General features: G+C 38.7%; 1 protein-coding gene across 1 annotated transcript in view; it reads right to left on the minus strand.

The window, feature by feature from the left end:
- Positions 1–1,930: 1,930 nt before the first annotated feature.
- cckbra (cholecystokinin B receptor a) overlaps positions 1,931–20,168 on the minus strand; it is a 54,528-nt gene continuing 36,290 nt past the window's right edge. Inside the window, exons 3-5 of the mRNA XM_087836544.1 lie at positions 17,998–18,259; positions 6,816–6,943; positions 1,931–4,705 (exon numbers count right to left, since the gene is read on the minus strand). Of these exons, the coding sequence (XP_087692670.1) occupies positions 4,128–4,705; positions 6,816–6,943; positions 17,998–18,259 (968 nt within the window). The 3' untranslated portion in view covers positions 1,931–4,127. The remainder of the gene's footprint in view (positions 4,706–6,815; positions 6,944–17,997; positions 18,260–20,168) is intronic.

The raw sequence follows: 20,168 nt of genomic DNA on the forward strand, positions 1-20,168 counted from the left end.
GGTCACAGATGAAATGATGAGTGCTGATTTGTACTGCAATATTTGGATCGTATGCTGAGAATCTGGTTTTAGTCATTTGGTTCAGTTATTCTTACCAATTTTATTTGTATGAACTTTGTGTTTCTTTTTTCACTTGTGTTTATTTAAATGATCTGTGTTTTCAAAGATTCTAAAGTGGATGAATATTCAGTATGCTTCATTACATTTTCTGCCCACTGTTGAGTTCTTTAATTATATAAGATATTTCAGCTGACATCAGAAAAACGTAACACTGTAAATTCGAAGTGTTTAATATCGAGCATTTTGCTCATGTGTTCTCCAGTTTGTGGTCTTTTACCACATGTTTGGGTAGGCAGGCTATAATCTGAAAACAAACAACTCTTCTTATAATGATGTATAGAATTGCTTTGGAAGTTCAAAGTTAAATAGAAAATGTTTAAAAATGACATATTTATCTGAATGTCATGAATGTCTTTCTAGTGGTTTATTATTGAAAAACTGTCATTATTGGCAACTTCTTGAGAAACTCAAGAAGACAGAATGTATTGTGTTTAGTTTCATATGTAAAGCTTAGTTGAGTATGTTCCACAGTAAGAATTGTGTGGGAGGTGTGAAGGTTTAAAAATAAGCTGTGTTTTCTGACTAAACGGCTAAATTGAAACTGTTAGAACCTCTATAAAAATGAGTCGTTCATCTGCTAATATAAAGTTAAACTGGAAGATTGAATTCTATTTTTCAAAATTGTATTTAATGTTGTGGGGTTTTCTTGGTTTTCTTTTATTAAACAGGTACTGGTATGCCATCTGGACCATCTGCCTTTCCAGTATTTATTTCCTTCATAGCCACCTTTATTTCCCTCCTTACTAATTAGCTGCACTTCATTATTCACAAGTTTCCTTCCATTCATGCTCCTCTCTCTCATTGTCTTCATTCATCGGCTGCTCAAACTACTCCTTTCATCGTCTCAGCACATTAACTCGTTAGTAGATTTTTGTCTCTGTCCCTAATCATTCTAACCTGCTGCACATTCTTTCCACTTTGGTCTCTCTCCCTGGCCAACAAGCTGTTTTCTCCTTCTTTAGTGTCCAGCTTCACACACAACTCAATATGAGCCTCTTCCTTTGCTACTTCCATCTTTGGTCTATGCCTCCCAGTATTCCTGTAGACTTTCTTCATCTCCTTGACCATCCCACTTTTTTATTTATTATCATATTCCTGTCCTATATTCCTATTCCACCAAACACCTTCTTCTATCTTCCTGGGGACAATCTCTACCACTTCAACCAACTTACACCAGAATTCCTCCTTTTCTTCTGGCATCCAGCCTTTATTATCTCCCTTCAACAATCAGCATCAAACCTTGGGTTACCAGCTACAAACTCATTACCCTGTGTAACCTTCACCTCAACAACACAATTAACAATCTTTCTTTAAGGTTACTCCTACTGCATTTTGCTTTTTCTGCTTCCTACCATTGTAGAACAATTTGAATCCAATTCCAGTGCTCCTGGCTTGGCTTGCCTTCCACCTGGTCAACTGCACACACAATATACCTCTACCTTTCTTCTCTCCATCATATTAGCCAGCTCTCTTGTTTTACCCGGCATAGTGACTACATTTAAAGTCCCCACTCTCACAGCTACACTCCTGCCTTTTCTTCTCTCATGCTGCCTCCAAATAGCCCTTTGACTGCTAATGATGGAATTACAATGATATTGGTACAGTCAATTTCTTATATTGTAACATTATTAACTGAATGATAACAAAGTTTGTTTGTTTGTTTGTTTTTTGGTTTTTTTGGGGGGGGGGGGGGTAATTAAGATTTACTGGAAAAAAAACATTTTAAAGGAGAAAAATACTCCACTCTTTGATTTATTTTTTCATTTAGTTTTTATTTCATTTTCAGTTCTGGACATGACAGCATGACCGCATGTACAATACAACACTGAACGAAGAGGTTTCTAGAGCAATTTCAACACATAAACACACTTTGCAAACTTTCTAAGCTATTAACATTTCCCATTCCCAGTCCCTCCTCTCCTGCTTCCCATTGAACATGTTTCTGTTAAGGGGACCTATTACTCTAATTACCAATCTTTTTTTGTTATCCTCATGCACAGATATAGCTTTGCATTGTCCAAGCTAGATTGTGGGGCATTTTATCTCATGTTTTTTATGCTCCCTCCTTTCCCACTTTCCTCTGATTGGCCAGCTTTCAGAAGCCTGCAAAGGGGCATCCAGTGCCTTGTAAACATCCTTCTTGTTCCTTTTGGGGGTCAGCTGCCAATTTTTTTAATATAAATTATTCATTTTCTCTTCAGTTTACAGCTTGAGCATTCTGCTTTCAGCGATTAATTTTATGTATGTTTGCCTAAGTATTTGATCCTTTGCTATACATGAACAACAACCATTAATACATTACACATATGACATAAAGTAAGGCAAAGAATAACAGGTCCCCTTTCATTCTTAGCAGGTAGGTAAACTTCTGCATTGAACAACTATCTCCGACCATCTCATACCTTTGTTTCCCTGAAGGATCAGCTTTACATTATAGCATTCTTGCTAGCTATTAGCAAGGTTTTCACCAAATATTTGTGCTTTCTCTCTGTTTCACCTTCTCAACAGCTGGTTATATATTACACATGTAACGCTTTAGTTTAGTTAAACATGAGAATGGTTGACCTCTAAGGTGCCGCAAAGCCTCTAAAACTGCTGCTGAGTCGCTACAGTAGTTGCTTTTGATTTGGTGAGTTTAAGAAGAAACTAGCTAGATATTCCCAACTAAACTGTTGCACTTTGTGCTGCAGAGATTTCAAGCAGATTCACATTTTCTGATATGCACTTACCACCAGCCCTCAAACAAGCAGAATAAGCGGACGAACAGCCTCTTTCATTAAAGCTCTCACATTTGTAAGTATATGAAGAGATATGGATTTTTGGGCCATTTATTGTACACTTTGAGGTTTTTAATTACATAGAAAGATTAAAAACTTGTGTTCCTTTCTCCTTTCTGTAGTATAAGAAAGTGTAGTGGGGGGAAACATTTACCCAGTTTACCCAAAACAGCACAATAATTAATTAACCTCCTAGGACCTGGCGTCCACATGTGTGGACATCACATTTTTTGTTGTCTAGACCAAAATATAAAATTTTGCTCTACAAGGGCCTGATATCCACTTACGAGGACGTTAGACTGCCACTGTTCTATCGGAATTTAAAGCGAACGTCCTCGTATGTGGATCTCATTTTTCTCAGAAACAAAAATCAGGCAAAGAAAAAATCATGTAATTCTTTGTGTTTACATTCATCAGGTCCCAATGAGCCCAAATAGCAAAGAGAAAATATAAATGCATGCCATGAAAAAGTTTGGGTCTTAGGAGGTTAATGATCAATTATGTCATCCAAAAAACAATATTATACTTCATTTCCATTAAAACTTTTACTTGTGGCCAAATATGGTGGTACTCATTCAAAAGCCATAATATCAAGTGGGAAAAAATTATAAACAAATAGGCTAGTGATAAATTAGAATTAATATTAATGATAAGATCAATGATTAATGAATATAAAAATAAAATAATAGTAATAATAATACTGGCACCAGAAAGAGATGCCCTGAATGACTGAAGATGAACAAAAATGGAACCGAAATCCTTCCATTCGCTGTAGGTTAGCGGGTCTTCATTATTTAGCAGTCTCCATCAAAACTTAAAGACAGAATAATATGTACACAGAATTTATATTTTCAACATAGTTTTCCCACTAAAATGTCCGTCCCAGCTAGCGAACAAACAAAGCCACACAAAGAGCACAGGCACTTGATGTTCTTTTCAGGATGCAACAAAGCAGATGCTGCCAGTTAAACTGGAGGATGTCACCAAAAAAGAAACAGTATTTTCTCCACTTCACATTCTGCAACCATGCACGAAGAATTTAAAGAAGACCTTTGAAAAAGACCTCTAAGCAAGGGCATGGATATTACTCAGCACATGACTCACACCACAATAAGATGAAGAGTGACAAACAGAAGATTAAAAATAAAAAAAAACAGGGAAAAAATAAAACAGATGGCACATACACTGTAACCACAGCCACTGATTCGACCACCCGGCCCTCCTCGAGGCTTAGCAGGTGCCGGTGGTGCTTACAGTGGTGTAGCTGAACTTGGACATTGAGGTCGCCATCGATGCGCCCATGGAGGTGGCGTTGATGCCGTCTTCCCCACCTTCCCTCCCGCTGCACCAACAGCATTTGCGGCACAGACGGTTGCGACCGCAGCAGGCAAAAGTGGACAGCAGAGCCTTGCGAAAACGTGTGTTCATGAAGCAGTAAATGATGGGGTTGACACAGGCCGACGTGTAGGACAGGAGGTGGATGAAAGAGATGGGTGCTCCCGAGAGGGCTTTGGTGACAGACTTCATGTCAAAGGCTTTCCAGGTATTAACTGTGAACAAGGGCATCCAGCAGATGAAGAAGAGTGCTACGATCACCATCAGCATGCGGATGACGCGCCTCTTAGCCTGCAGCTTAGCCTCGGAGGTGTTGCTGCGGGCGCGCTCAGTCTTGACCTGCACGGTGCTAGATGAGGCAGAGAGGGTGGGAAGCTCCACAGAAGAGGAGGGCTTTTTGGATACCTGGATGTAGCAGCCATCATCATCGTCATTCGGCCCTGTCAAAGGTCTGTCTACACCATTTTTCTGGCCTGTAGAAGTACAGGGGGAAAGCGTAAGTTTGATTCACCTGAAATCACGTGTCATTAACAGAAACAGGTGACACATGATTACAATACATCTTGGCTTCCTCCAGCTGACACAGCTGCAGACAGTTAGAAACACCCCACCTTCCCTCACTAACAACTGAAGTGGATAAATTTCATAACACTGAACAAACCCTTTAGGAGGAATTTCAGGGGTCAATAAATCTCCCGTTTCAACAACATTTAAGTATTAAACAGTTATCATAAATGCTATCCTGGCCAGCACGCGGTTAGCTGTTTAGCTATTAGCAATTACCCGGTAGCCACATTAGTTACCTGTTATCATAAACATAGCGGCTAGCAGACTGTAGTTAGATAGAAGATGAATTATTAATGCAGGCTGTATGAGTATGAGGCTGTATGAGTCACGGGTTAGTTATTGAGCCCTGACAAAATGGATTACAAACGAATGGAAAACCAGAGCATTCTCATTCCCAACGTGTCACATACCAACGTAACACACGGTCCAGGCCTAACCCAAACTTAGGTTAATCCTAACCTTAACCGTATCAGATAGTGTTTTCCAAAGTGATTCATGATAAGAAGGTAAAATAAATGTACATGTGTGGATTCATTCCAAATGGTTCTCATGTTTTTGAAAGCGTAACATACCGACATTTTGACACATAGCGTCAGTATGTCCACAGTTTGGAGAACTAATTTCACTATTTGTTTATTAGTAGATTCTAAAATATATTCTACCTCATGATCTTTAATGAAATAATCTAATAATTTGTAAAATGAATAAAATTGTGGCTAGGATAGGCTCCACCCCTCCCTGCAACCCTGAATTGAATAAGTGGAAGAAAATGGATGGATGGATGAAATAACATTTCTAAACTTAATCTTAAATACTTATTTTGTTAAATCTTACCCTCAAACACTCTATGTATAACCCATGTGAACAAGAACTAGTCAACGGCGGGGATGAAGAACTCCCTTTTAACAGGAAGAGACGTCAGGCAGACACCAGGCTTTCCTCTGATCTTAATCATGGATTAGCAGGTGTGTTTGGGTTTACTTCACATGCAGTGTTGGGTGTAACGTTTCCAAAGTTAAGCATTAATGACATTAGATTTCTCAGTAGTGTAACAATGTAACAAATTGCTTGGAGCACTTCAACCTTCATTTCTGTTTGTTCACACTTCTACAGTGGAAACAATGTGGCAATGGCTTTGAAAGGTTCATTCACTTTCACCTTTTTAGAACACCTGAATGAAACACATTTAAACAAAATGACTGTGATGCCAACCAAAATGTAAAACCTGATTTGCAACGCACCGTCTGCTAGTGTCTGAAAATTACATAATTATCCTGTAGCTTAAAATAACCCTAACCCAACTCTATACGATTCAACTCCATGTGGAATTCCATGCAAGGATGGAAGTTTATTTTGCTACGATCTATTTTCTAATTTTATTTCAGTAATAAATTACCATCACTACTGAATTCTGTTTCACATGTTCCCCACCTTGATGAATCACACTCAAGACTGGACTCCATGGAAACTGGTGCTGCTGATACACACAGTTATAGCAGCAGTTATAATTTACCTAAAGTGACCGTATTTCAGCCATAACAGATATATTTTTTTCTGTTTCTGTTTAAATGGAAAATATCAGCCGCAAGACAACAACCCGAGTGGGTCCAAGGACAGTGGGGTATATTTTTGGATGGAACAGGTGCAGAACCTCCAGGTAGCAACAAAATATGTCATTCTCTGCTTGAGGCAGATTACACAAATGTCCCTTTGTATGTGTGTAGAAATATTTATTTGCTGCTGTTGCCTGGAAATGACAGTGTGCTATCTAAGTGCATAACAATAAAAGTTAAATAGGCACATGTTTATTTTCACAATAGCATATGTCTTATATTTACTAGCCATTTATAGTCGGGGAACATTTACTGGCCCTTCTGATTGTTTCCTGCCTTCCACCTGTAATTTACGACAGCCCCATTTGGGTCTGGAGAAAGTGATTTTTCATCTTCACTACAAGTTAAATCAATGCAAACAACAATCCTTTCACAATTGGATTAAATGTATAATGGATCTCACCAGTTGCCTCCTTGCTCTGGCCCAGCTCAAACTGAATGCCCCGGTAGAGCTCTCTGGAGATCAGACCATAGGCTATACTCATCACCACTCCCGGGATAAAGAACAGAATGAGCAGCAGCAGCACGTACCTGAAAACAGTCAGAATGGAATAAGAGGGGTGTAAAAGTCACAGATTTGCAACTAAATCAGTCCTCAAAGCTGAAGAAATCAAGCTGAAAAATTTGCTTGTGAGCGTAACAGTTTTTCTCTTTGCCTCTGTATTGCCATGCACATCCAGGAGATGGGCTAAAGGCCCTACAGATGCTCCTCCCAACAGTTATCTTTACCCCCTTTGCTTCTTAGCAAAATGTACTGCAGCATCTCAGGTCAGTTCTGCAGCTCCTCTCTGCAGACCATGAGCCCCCTCAGCACCCTGCAGTGTAACCCGCCTTTACACTCTGTTTTTTTTTTAGCTGTTTACCTCTGGTGAAACTCTTGATGCTGCAGCGTTTGTATATATCACCAGTACTGTTTTGTTTGTTTGTTTTTTGCCACAGCCTAAATGGAAGACCAGAACAACAGTATGAAGTTTTAACTTACTTACTGTACATGAAGACCAACTGGCATAATAATTACTACAAATTCTTTCCTTAAGCACCTTTTTAAGATGCATGACACGACAGGGCTTTGCACCATGCTTTTTTCAGTGTCAATATCCCAACATATGTAGATTAGAAGATCATAGTGTAGAAAGTACTGTTTTTGTTTTGTCATCAATCAGTACAAGTTTGAGGATCTTAAGACATGTCTGAAAAACACTGGAAAAATACAATCCTTAGTTTGATAAGTTGGCGCTGAAGAGTTCTGTCCATACAGGACTATGTCACCTGCATAAAAATGTATTTTATATGTTTAGTTTTGCTTTACTTAGAAAAATGTTTGCTTTGCTTACAAAAAGACGATGATCACAGCTCACCCAGCAAAAACTTGTTCAAAAGACAAATTTCTCAGTTTCTCAACATTTTCTACAGGTAAAAGGCAAAAATATAAAATATTACAAGTTATAAAACTATCCATCCATTCTTATGGCCATGGGTGGTGTCTAAAACATTGCCAACCACTATACTGCCAGGTATAAAATATAGTACATTTGAGTTAAATCTTTTAAGGTCTTTTTTTGTAGCTCCAGCACTGTGAAAAGATATTTGCTTGCTTCTTTATTTCTTCGTTTTTTGCACATTAGCCACACTAAAATATAAATCATTTCCAAAGCATCTCAATCTGATTTGACTCCGACTTTGACAAGGCCACTCCAAAACCTTCATTTTGTTTTTCAAACCATTCACACCATTGCTGGTGTATTTCAGATCACTGACCCACTGCATAAGTGGGTGCACAAGTGCACTTGAGCTTCAGGGCATGAACTGATGGCTCGGTATTCTCCTTCAGGAGAATCATTTATATCATTGTCTGATAGAGAGCACAAATCATGGTTCCATCGATTATAACTAATTTGTATCAAGTCCTGAAGTAAGAAAGCAGCCCCGGCCCACTAGCACACTGCCACCACCATGTCTGACTGTTGATGTGAGTTTTATGCCAAATGATGCAAACGTCCCAAAAGCCCATTTTTGGTTCTGCTCAATTTTTGTCTCACCAGTCCAAAGAGTATCCCAGATGTTTTTTTCCCCTCAAAGATGTGATTGAGTTCTTTTCAGTCAGCAGTGTTTTTCTCCTTAGAACCCTCCCATGGACGCCATTTTTGCTCAGATTCTTCCTTATTATTGAATCATGACCCTAACTAAGGCAAGTGAGGCATGTAGTTCTTTGGATGTTGTTCTGAGTTCTTTTGTGACCTCCTGGATAAGTCATCAGTGTGGAGTTGGAGTAATTTTGGTAGGGCGACGACTCCTGGGAAGGTCAACACTGTTCGAATTGTTTTCACTTTTTGGATTAAAGCTCTGACTGTGGTTCACAGGGCTTAGAAATGGCTCAACAAACCCTTAGAGATGTCTTTCCCTTTCCTCACTGATAGATATCAGTGGCATGCTTTTCAGTTGTTTCTTTAGATTATGACATGATGTGTTGCTTTTTGACATTTTTAGCCTATTTCACTTTGTCAGACAGGTCCTGTTTAAATAGAAATCGGACCTGGGTGAGGCTAGTGAAACTGAATTCAGGTTTCAAAAAAATAGTGGTTAATAGCAGTTAATTTATGACTTAAACAGGAAGTTAATTACTTTACCACCTAGGATCAGTTTGGTTTGGATAGTTTTTTTTTCCTTAATAAATGAAATCATAATTTAAAAACTGAATTTTGTATTTACTCAGGCTATGTTTGTCTAGAATTAAAATTTCTTTGATGATCTGAAACATTTAAATGTGACAAAAGGCTGCAACTACTTTTTCACACTGTTTCAACTGCTATATTTAAACAACAACATATACATAATTCGGGGTTAAATTGAGCACAGTGCCACAGTGGTTTGCCTCACAGCAACAAGAGTTCAATTCCACTCTCAGGCCGGGGCTTCCTCCCACAGTCCAAAGACATGCAGTTAGTGGGGATAAGTTTATTGGAAACTCCAAATTGCCCATAGGTGTGAATGTGAGTGCGAATGGTTGTCTGTGTGTTAGCCCTGGATAAGCGGCAGACAATGGATGAGCCTGTTCTGAGAGGTAAAGATGAGATCCAACCTGTAGATACTATAAGGATAAAAGGTAGAATTTGGTGAGTAAATCTAATCAGCACCAAACTGCCTAGTACAGTATGCACAAAGCACAACACAAAGCACAGCACAAAATGAGTTTAGGCCTACTTCAATTTGTTCTGCAAAACATTTCACAAAAACATAATTCAGCAGCACAGCATGCATAGATTCAATATCTGACTTAAAAACTTTAAAACGAATTAGAAAAATGGATTTGGTGAGCAGTCCTAACTTTTGAAAATAACCTCTCATCTTCCTTTCCTGTGCGCAACACTAAGAGTGGGAAACTCAACATTCGCTAGCAGGCACGCTGTGCAACAAACTGCACCGACACAGTTTGTGTGTTTGGTCATGTTTGTCAAACTGTTTGAAAAGTTCCAGTGGAAAGGACTTGGCACCTAAAAAAAATGCATTTATGCTTGCTTCTCTTCAGTAGCTCTTATCTGGATGCTGAGTATCATAGCATGACTGAAACGTTTTTTCTTACATCTGCACCATAAACGCATCACTGGGAAGAGAAGGCCAAATGAATTCACTGAAGATGTAAGCAGCCCGTGGGCTAACAATATTTTCTTATTACTGTGCAAGTGTTTCCATACCGCCGCGGGAAGCAACAAGAGTCTGCAGCACAAGTAAGAATGGGTTCATTTGACAGTCATTCGCATTATTAACCTGTCTACAAGTTTCTATTGCTCACTAATCGAAGGGGCAGAATGCCATTCTGGATCATTTCAGCCCAGTTTAACACTTTTTTATAATTGCAATGGGATTAAAAAGTCCCAAACACACTTATGTCTCAATCGTGTCTAATACTCAGTACCCCAGAACTGCTAAACACAAACTAGCTGGAAAGCTGTCTTAAGTGAAGGGTAAAGTGACCTTAAACAGCTTGAATCAGACCGTTGATGAGTCGAATGACAATTAGATAAATAAGCTACTAATGCTGTCCAGGTAGAAGCGTGTAGTTGTAAATGAGCATTTAGTACACATCAGCTGTTTGCTGCAGTTAGATAACTTGGTCATTTGAGATTAATAGCAAGAATCTCCACTCAAACCACTGAATAACGCCAATGATTTTAATTGTGTTCCACTTTAAACCAATGTGTGAGAGTTAATTATTAGAACTTTCTGTGTGGCTCTTATGCTGCTGATAAAAAGGCTGTAAACTATTAAACCGGTTTGTACGTAAATGTGCACGTAACATTTACAAATACAGTTAAAAGATTATCTAATTATTGGGGATGTTTTCAACTGATTTAGACTGGGTATACGAATGTTTTCTAATCACAGACAAAGAATACCAATCCCAGCTTTCTGCAGTGCTTAGATTGGTGGCACATCAAAGAAAATGTTATGAACTGAGTGTAGAGCAAAAAAAAAGGAAAAAGCAGAGCAAAATGTTGACAGAGGAATTTCTGAGTAGTGCAAAAAGATTCAAAGGGCTTAGAGCCTCTGTCAGCTCTGTCACAGTATCTGACTGCGGAAACACCTCCACACATATTCTGTGGAAGTCCTTCGACGCTCTGGAGCTTTGTTTGAAAGCTGCTGAGTTTTCCCACCTGGGACTGGAAAACCAGAGACTGTATTAGTGAATCGAATGAACGGATGTGTGTATTAGAGAGAGAGGAGAAGGTGGCGTGTACAAGTACAGCAAAACAAGAGCACGCACAAGCAAGGTAATAAAACTGGACCGACGCTGCGTAGATGCAGCCAGATCTCCCGTTTGATTGGTAGTAATGAGAGTATGCTCTTCTTAACTGCCGGTGTCTGCGGTGCACATCAGTCAGCACATAAAAGCAACAGCACACAGGAAGAGGCCATGTTTCATTCATTGTCTGATATTCTAATGTCTGCTTGGGCAACTCTCTGAACTCAGCACTTCTCATTAAAAATAAATAAATAAATAAAGGCGTCTATCAGCTTGCAGTTTAATACTGTGGAAAATCTGTTAGACAAAAGCCGTGTGGAAGTGACCACGCGGGAGTGTGGAAACAGCATTTAAAAACAGCAGAAGTGGATCTGCGCTTGTTTTGCCTCAAAGGGAAAACCCAGATGGGTAGAGCTGAAGCAGAGGGAAAAAAACATGTTGAATATTCATAGCTACCTCTTTTCCCACATCACCTGAAAGCAACATGATTATCAAGCAGGAAAGATGTGTTTGGCTCGCATTAATCATCAAAGAAAATGATGGTGCATATGTCATACATTTCTTTTGCACTTTTAATTTCCAGTCCTGTTCAGTCGGAGCTGGAAAGCACTAACTCAGCTAATAGTGCACCTGCTGGAGGGTCGCCACAAAGCAGGAGGCTCTTTTTTTAATGTAAAAGGCTTTATTATTCAGACCAGAAAGTAAATGAGCAAAGCATAGCAGTGTTCAGAAAATAAAACACTGATTGGATTAAGTCAGACTACACCTACGCCTCTGTCAGTGCGCCCCACAGCAGCTGTGGCTACAATGTAGCTTGCCATCACCAGTGTGTGAATGTGTATGTGAATAGGTGGATGACTGAATGTAGTGTAAAGCGCTTTGGGGTCCTTAGGGACTAAGTAAAGTGCTATACAAATGCAGGCCATTTACCGTTTACAGGTGTTCACGGCGCCAAAAACTTGAAGGTTATCAGAAACTAACACGTGTAACAACAGCATGCAGTCAAGTCAAAAGTTCTCCAACTAAACTAAACAACCGACTCTATAAAGGAAGATTCTAACCTACATGTTTCAGGGTTCAACTCGCTTGCTTTTCATTTGCTCAGCGTGGCGTTTTTCTGTCACCATTTTGGTGTTTTGAAACCAAAAACTCTGATGTTATAATGACAATAACCGAGGCAATTCAATATTAATAGAAACCAGTTTCCTAAAATGTAACTGCAGGTCACTCTGTTGACCTGTGTGCCCCATCTCTTGCCTAATGACAGCTGGGAAAGGTTTCAAGCAGTTGAGGAATTGGTTGGATGGTTTGATGGATGGAGGTCATAATAACAGCTTGCATTAATGACTCGTTCAGTTGGATTCCAGGGAAGGCAATTAGAGGCAATTTTTTAAAAAACAAAACAGATAAATTGTTATTTGGGCCAATCCTAGACCCTGACAGTAAATCCTAAAACAGATTTACAATGAAACAAAGAGCCCTTTTGAAATGTTTAAATGTTGCATTTACAATGCAGCACGCAGTCATAAATGATCAAAGATTGTCAAGCTAATTGAATATTTGTGAATGATACAAAATATAGTTTAAAAGCAATTATTTTCCCTCAAACGCATTCTCACCCATGTAGGTCAACGTGATCAGAGCTGACGCTTTAGACTGACCTTACCCCAGAATGCTGAAGTCCTGAAGTCCCAGATTTTTACTCACAACATGGCGTATGGATTTTCTTCACCATCAGTTACAGTGAAATATGCTGTGTTAGGCAAAAGACACCTGCTGCAGACAGATTATCTACAGGCACAGCACCGATGATGAGGCTGATGATGATTACTATTTTGAGTGCATGAATCCTTTCAAGTAAGCACACAATATTTAGTCATATAGCACTCCACAGACAAGAGTCAAAGAGTGCTTTACAGTTTGCAGTGTTTTAAAAGTTGGAGTCACTAAAAATGTCTGGTATCATTACCATCTTGAGGGTTGTTTTTGGCAGTTTTCCCTTTGGGAATATTCTTCAAAAATACTTAGCATATCTCACGGCTCTTTATTTTTGCCCATTTATATACTATAATCGAACCCACAGAGGCTGATGCTCCAGAATACTTAACAAGCCAAATTTATTGCTTTTTAATTAGCACAACAGTTTTCAGTTGTGCAATCATGATTAATTTGGTCTTTCACGTGATCAAATAGCATTAGGGAACCCAATGTGTCACTGAAAAAAAGGAGTGATGGGTGTTTCTAGGCCTACACAGATTAAACCATTAATGATTTTATAATGATTGGTTACATCTGTCTGTTTTCTTAGCCACTCACTCAATCCAGGGTTGTTGGGGGTGGTTGGAGCGTGTCCCAGCTGTCTCTGGGCAAGACCCAGGGTCTGTCCCAGTCAGGTTGCTAGTACATCACAGGGCCAACACATACACAAAGAAACCATTACAGCTGATGTAGCAGTTACATGGATGTCTTTGGATTGTGGGAGGAAGCACGCGGAGAAAACCCATGCAAGCGTAGGGAGAGCATAGGCCGGGCCTTTCCACACAGAAAGGCCCGGCCAGCTGGCAGATTCAAACCCTTGCTGTGAGGCAACAGTGCGAACAACTGTTCCACTGTGTCATAATCATTATTTTCCATTCACAACATTTTTGGTCAATTCAATTTTAAATTAGAGAAAAAAATATGCTTTTCTTTCAAAAATGAGGACATCTGAGAATGATCCCAAGCTTTCCAGCAGTAGTTTATGTTAACACAGATCAAAAGGGGGCTCTTCAAAACTCTTCAAATGGCTACAAAGGATATTTGTTCAGCTTTATTTATATCTCAGATTTTAGTGGGACGATAAGGTCGAGAACTTAATACATCTTCAAATTGTCTCTAAGGTTGTGGATTTTAGCTGTATGGTTATGGATCTGAAAACTACTAAAACAATAAAAAGCAGAATTAACAAATTAAATTGCAAGAGTCAACTTTAAATAAAATTGTAAAATCCAGCTATGCTTTGCTTTATTAAGTCTGAGATAGACGCAGAGATTGTACATAAAAAGAAATCCACCATAGTTTCACTGAGTAGGAAGTGAAGTCCCGTGGCGAAGCCTCCAGCAGAATTTATGGTACCACATTAGCCTATGTAGTTTTTCCCAGAGTGATGCCTGTGTGCAGAGCTTAACCTGCCATTGATAATGCTTTGCGTTGGTAGAATGCTAACTGGTTGAAGAAGTGCTTGAACAGGAAAGGGAGTGACAGCGCACACCTTCATGAGGAAGAAGTGCAAAATGATAATAAAGATCAACATATTACACTGGCTATAGTGAAGAGCTGTCATTAATATTAACACAGTTTCACGATAGAGAAAATCTGTTCTTTCGTGACTTTTATTCTGGCTGTGGCAAGAGCTAAATTGAAAGGCCAACAACAGAACAACAACAGTTTTTTTGCAGTTGCATTGAATGTTAGATAGAAAGCACTTAGGCATAGAAAAGAGTGCCTTTATGAAAAACATGCTTTGAGTGCTCTAGTAGAGTAGAAAAGTAATGTAATGTGAGAACCAGTCCATTTACCAGTCACCTAAGTCACCTACAGATAGCTATTAAAAGGAATGCAGATGTGCAACACTAACATAGGCTTCTGTTTTAGACCCAAATCTTGCACTCGTTTATCTACTGAAAATCAGAGCTCTGATTTGAATAGTTGATCAGCTGTAATTTAGATACGATTTAGATGTATTTTAGGCCTAAATGAAGGTCCGACGTTGATAATGAAAAATCAATAGAGTCAAAGACACTCCATTCATAATGTTAGACCCATACAGTTTCCTTTTTAATGCAAAATGTTATCTGCTCAGATCAAAACGTGGAGTGAATAATGAATAAGATTTGTCATCGTTTCACAGTACTTTTTGCAACTTTGTCAGTGAACATGATGTGTAAGTGCAAATATATACTTTGCTTGACTTTGACTTTTAACCACTTTATGGCTCTTTTTGCTTTGCTGCCATTCGCTAATGATTTCTGATCTCAGCCTAAAAATGGCTGCTTCTGTGATTAGGTGTCCATTTCATCTAGCGAAAGGTAGATTGTGTCATCTCTTAGCAAGCTTTAACCCCTGTCAATGAATTAAAACTTGAAATGTGCTTGTACTCTGTGACATGGAAACTTTTGACATCTGAGTCTTGATTGTCTTCTCCTTCCTCCTCCACCTCCTCACTGAGCAGACTAATTAACTGCTCTCCCACTGCCTCATCTTTCTCAGTGAAGCTTAAGAGCTTGATAGACAGTCAGAGAAAAGAGAATTCGTCAGTGTTCCACCACAAAAGGCTGTCAAAAAAAGAGAAAAAGAGATGTACAAGTTTTGGCCATGTTCATCTTCTTCTTCGCTTTAATTGCACCATCCTACAGAACCCAAAGTTTTCACAGACAGATCTATAAAAATCCCTGAGTAGTATATCCCAAGAGGATTTAACGTGTCTTATCTGAGGTGGTATCCATCTATTTGGGGGAGCTTTTGAACAAGAAAGCTGATTTTACTGGCCTTTAGAGAGCTATAGATGAATAGATGAATTTCCTAACGTGGAGCAATCCAGACTGTAACGGCAATAATCGGTTCTCTCTTGACCTTCTCATAAGATTTGCTCTTCCCTCTTTCTCAGCAAAGAGTAGGGAATGAAGAAATTATTGCATTAATTTAAAAAGACAGTGAAATGATCACACTGAGGGTAGACACATTATCTGCAGAATATTTGTGTAATAATGTAGTCTTTTCCTTTTTTTCCTAGTGCCTCCATTTATTGGTATAACCCTTGCTAAGCTACAAAAGTGATCCCTCTCATATTGACTCTCAACAGGAACTGCCTGCTCACTAATTTTGTCTTATAAAACTTTCACCTACTGATTTCATTCATTTTTCAAACACCAACTCCATAGCCACCTTAGCAACTTCAGCCCGGGGGCTCATTTCTAAAATGACAAGAATTTAAGAGCCTTCTCTCCATTGTTAATTTTTCATCCCTCTCACATTTCTTTCTGGCCAAAGAGAAAATCCACCAAACGCTTGGACACAGCAGCATTTATAACTGTGAAACTGATCAACAAATTATTTTCATTTTAAGCACCCTCACATTCTGTGAATCTGTTCACAGGGTTAAAGTAGATTTGTACAAAGTTATTGTGTCCAGTTTGACTTCATGTTTAAAATTAACACTTGCAGCTTGAAAGAAGAAATGTTTAAAGACAGTTAGACCTGATGTTTTTTTTTGTTTTTGTTTTCATCTTTAATCAATAATGCTAAAGTACTGTCAGATTTGCAAACAAGCTATAAAAAAAACAATCCAGTTAGCAAGCTTGGGGGACTTTTCAAAAAGCAATTCAATTGTGAAAAAGTTCAAAAAATGTAACACTGTACTTTATTGGCACCATCGAAATTTACTATGCACAACTGTGGCTTTGCTCATAGGAGAAGAATTGTTTGAAGATAGAAAACAGGAGTTTATAATAGAAATGTGTCTCGAGTGTTAAAAAGAATTGTTATAATAGCAAACAAGCTAACAAAGCAGCTTGTTCTATTCACACTATATGAAAGATGAATTTTGCTTCCTGGTCTGAAAAGCGAAGCCAGTACAGAAATACAAAACTCCAGTCTCAAAGCTTCAGAACAGAATTTCACAAACCAGTGGGTGATGACATGTTTAATGTCTGTTAGCTGCCTTGCTAATAGACAGTTAACAAGCTAGCTTGAAAGCATGGCCATGATTTTCTCTGTTTCTTTTTTTTTTTTTGTAATGTCATTCTATTGTTATGAATTCCACAGTAGTTATAACTTTAGATGTAAGTAACACACCGATATTAAAAGCTATTTATATGAAAATATAAACACATACTACAAAGTAGTTTAGATGCTAGCTTACAAACAAAATGCAAGCAGGGAATACAAGAGTCGTTACATTTTATGGAAGTCGTTCTGAAGTAATAAATGAGAGTGAGGTCCAGTGCAATGTCTGCTAAGCACAACTAGCATATCAGAAAATCTAATACGGTTCTGCCCAAATAGCAAAATCATGTTAAATGAATGTTGTTTTTTCATCCAAATCATCATTATGGTCAAGATTGAAATCTCAATGCTAAATATCAAATCAAAGTTAAAATATTGATGAAGCCTGACAGTGTAATAGTAATGCCATAGGAAAAATATTGATTCAAAGTTGTCCTGTTATAATTAGCTACTGAAAAGACTTTGATCTATAGTTGACCAGATTATACTGACAGGAGGTGGATTTGTAGTTGACAGAAAAATTGTATTGAAATGTCATCAATTTATAGTCGAAAACTTGTTTATTTAAGTTTATATCTTGATGTAAGGAAATCCCAAAAAGTTGATTCTGTTTATCTGAACGCAGCGTTTTCAGTAAAATAAACTTTTAGTTACTTCTTCTTGGTCACAAATTACATAATTCCACTTAATGTAAGTCAGAATCCAAGAATTTCCACACTTTTGGAAGCAAAGCCGTGGAAACTGTATTCCATTTCCATTGCATTCACATTTTACTCATTTATCCTTGTCAAGGTTGTGAAGACATCACACCAAATAATTGTAATGCATGTGAAGTCTTGCTTTTCACAGACGCTGGCAAGAGTTTATGTATTGAGAATGGTAGATATTATTGCTTTAAAATAGCTGGCAGTCATCATTTCCAAACTAGTCATCCAGCCCACACCACATCCAGATATTTTTTTCTTTACATAAAGATATGTCTGATAAACTGATTACAGACCATGATTTTTTTTTCACCTATCTTTTATATGTCTTTCTCTGGCAGCAAATAGTTTAACATAACATGTTAATAAGCACTTACCAGGCCTGCTCAGATTGTGGATTGGGCCAGTCCAAGCGGCACATGCGGCCCACAGTACCATTATGCCTTGGGAAAGACTTGAGAGTACTAAACACCGGATAGGGCACCATGATTAACAATGACACCACCCAGGTAGCAGCGATGACGCGATAGGCGTGAGATCGGGTCTGCCATGCACGGGATTTCAGTGGGTTACAGATGGCACTGTATCTTTCAATAGCAATGGCCACCAGGCTGAAGGTGGAGATGCTGACGGAGACTCCTGGAAGAGAAAATAAAGGAGACTAAGAAAACATTTGCAAAGCCAGTCGACTCACTTCTTGTACACAAAGAGACACATTGTTGCAAAATTTACATTCTACATTCGTACTCCTCAATAGATAAATCATTTGGTTATCCTTCAGTTTGGACTCTCCACAAGGTTCTCTGGGTGCCACCCTGAGATACTGAAAAATATCTGAACTGAACTAAAAACATAAAGTGAAAAAGAAGGCAGACATATTTGTTCATTCATTTGACTGAAAACATGCTTTGCTCCTGACTTTTAAGTGGCACACCTGGCAAAATCGCTCTACATCATGTTAAAATTGCATTTAACATTTTGTATTGTTATGCTTAATTGGATCCCCTGTGTCCACAAGAGGAAAACATGAGAAAGAGAATATTACCTGAATTATTTTTATGACATAACCCATCCCCTTGGAATATCTCACAAAATGTGCCATCACTATTACTCAGTATAACAAATATCAACCTGTTGACAAGAAACATGTCCACGTACTAATGGCACATTTTGGAAATAGAGCAGTACTAAGCACATACATTTAAGTCTAATATTTGCTCATCTTTTAGTTAACACTAATAAACAAATTGTTTGTTTAAACATGTCAAAAGCAGCCGTGAGTATTTACAGAGGAGAAAAGTATGTGAAAGAACACACCCTTGCAATACAAGAGCCTCCCAGTTCAAAGTCAAATAAATGTCAGGCTGCTCCATCAACAGTAGCAATGTGGCTCAGTTTTCTATGGACCAAAACTGACTGATGGCAACAGTTCAGCCACAGATCCAACAGGATACTTTTCAATGCTGTAACTAAGTGGCAAACATCGCCCAGATTAGGTTTAAATGTCTCTGCTATCTGGATATCAGTCAGACTAGAAAGCCAATTTAACTTGTGGGGCTTTAAGCACACTTTTAGAAATGTGAATGCACTACGCACTTTAGACGTGAAGCATACAGAGCATAATTTATGTGATAACAGTGTTAACAGTGATGCCATCTTCACTGCCTGGAGAGGCAATGACATCGCTACCCAGACTGCATTCCAATGTAAGCAAGAATTGTAGCTTAGGAATGAAAGGATCTTTACAAGTCTAACAGGTTTTTGGTATGAGTTTTAAATAGCTGGTGTTAAAATCCAAGTTACGGTCACATTTTGTTTTAGACACATGGGAAACAGCTAAAAAGGCTAAAGGATGTTACATTTCAATTAAATCTTGTAAGTTCCAATTAAGTTCCTTTTGTCTCCACTTTGTTTAATTCGGGCTTGCACCTTTTGGTTGCTCTACTTCTCTTTTAGATTTCTTCAGGTTTTTTGTCTTTCCAAGAGAGAGAATCAGCTAAACTCAAACTTTACCACGAAGCCTAACCCAGGTCACCAGAGACCTGGTGGATATTTAGAGTTTACAATTCATTTCAACTTTATTTATACAATGCCAAATCACAACAACAGTTGCCTCAAGGTGCTTTATATTGTAAGGTAGACCCTATGACACAACAAAGAAAGGGAGGCGACCCCCACGTGGGGGTGGGAGGGAGGCCTCCCATACTCATCAGGTGCTGGGAGCTGATGAGTTTGTTGTTGTGTGTATGTGTGGTTGACGGCTGAAAAGCTGCAACTGGGGAAAAAAGTGTGTCAAAAGTGTGAACTATGTGGTCGGGTCCATCCTTACTCCCACAGACACAAACCAAGGCCAAGTTGAATTTGCATGTATTTATATCCATAATCAGCTGAGGGGGAATGAAGTAACTTGTTGAGTGTCTGTGCTTGAAGTGTGAGTCCAGATGAGACAAAAAGCACACGCACATACCTGTGTGTCACAAGCAGGAATAAATTCCCTGCGCTGAACCTCTGTTGCTACGAGAGGCAGCAACCTCAATCCTCCATTTCT

This window comes from Neolamprologus brichardi, chromosome 23 (assembly GCF_056152115.1).
Source record: "Neolamprologus brichardi isolate AB-2024 chromosome 23, ASM5615211v1, whole genome shotgun sequence".
Lineage (NCBI taxonomy): Eukaryota > Metazoa > Chordata > Actinopteri > Cichliformes > Cichlidae > Neolamprologus > Neolamprologus brichardi.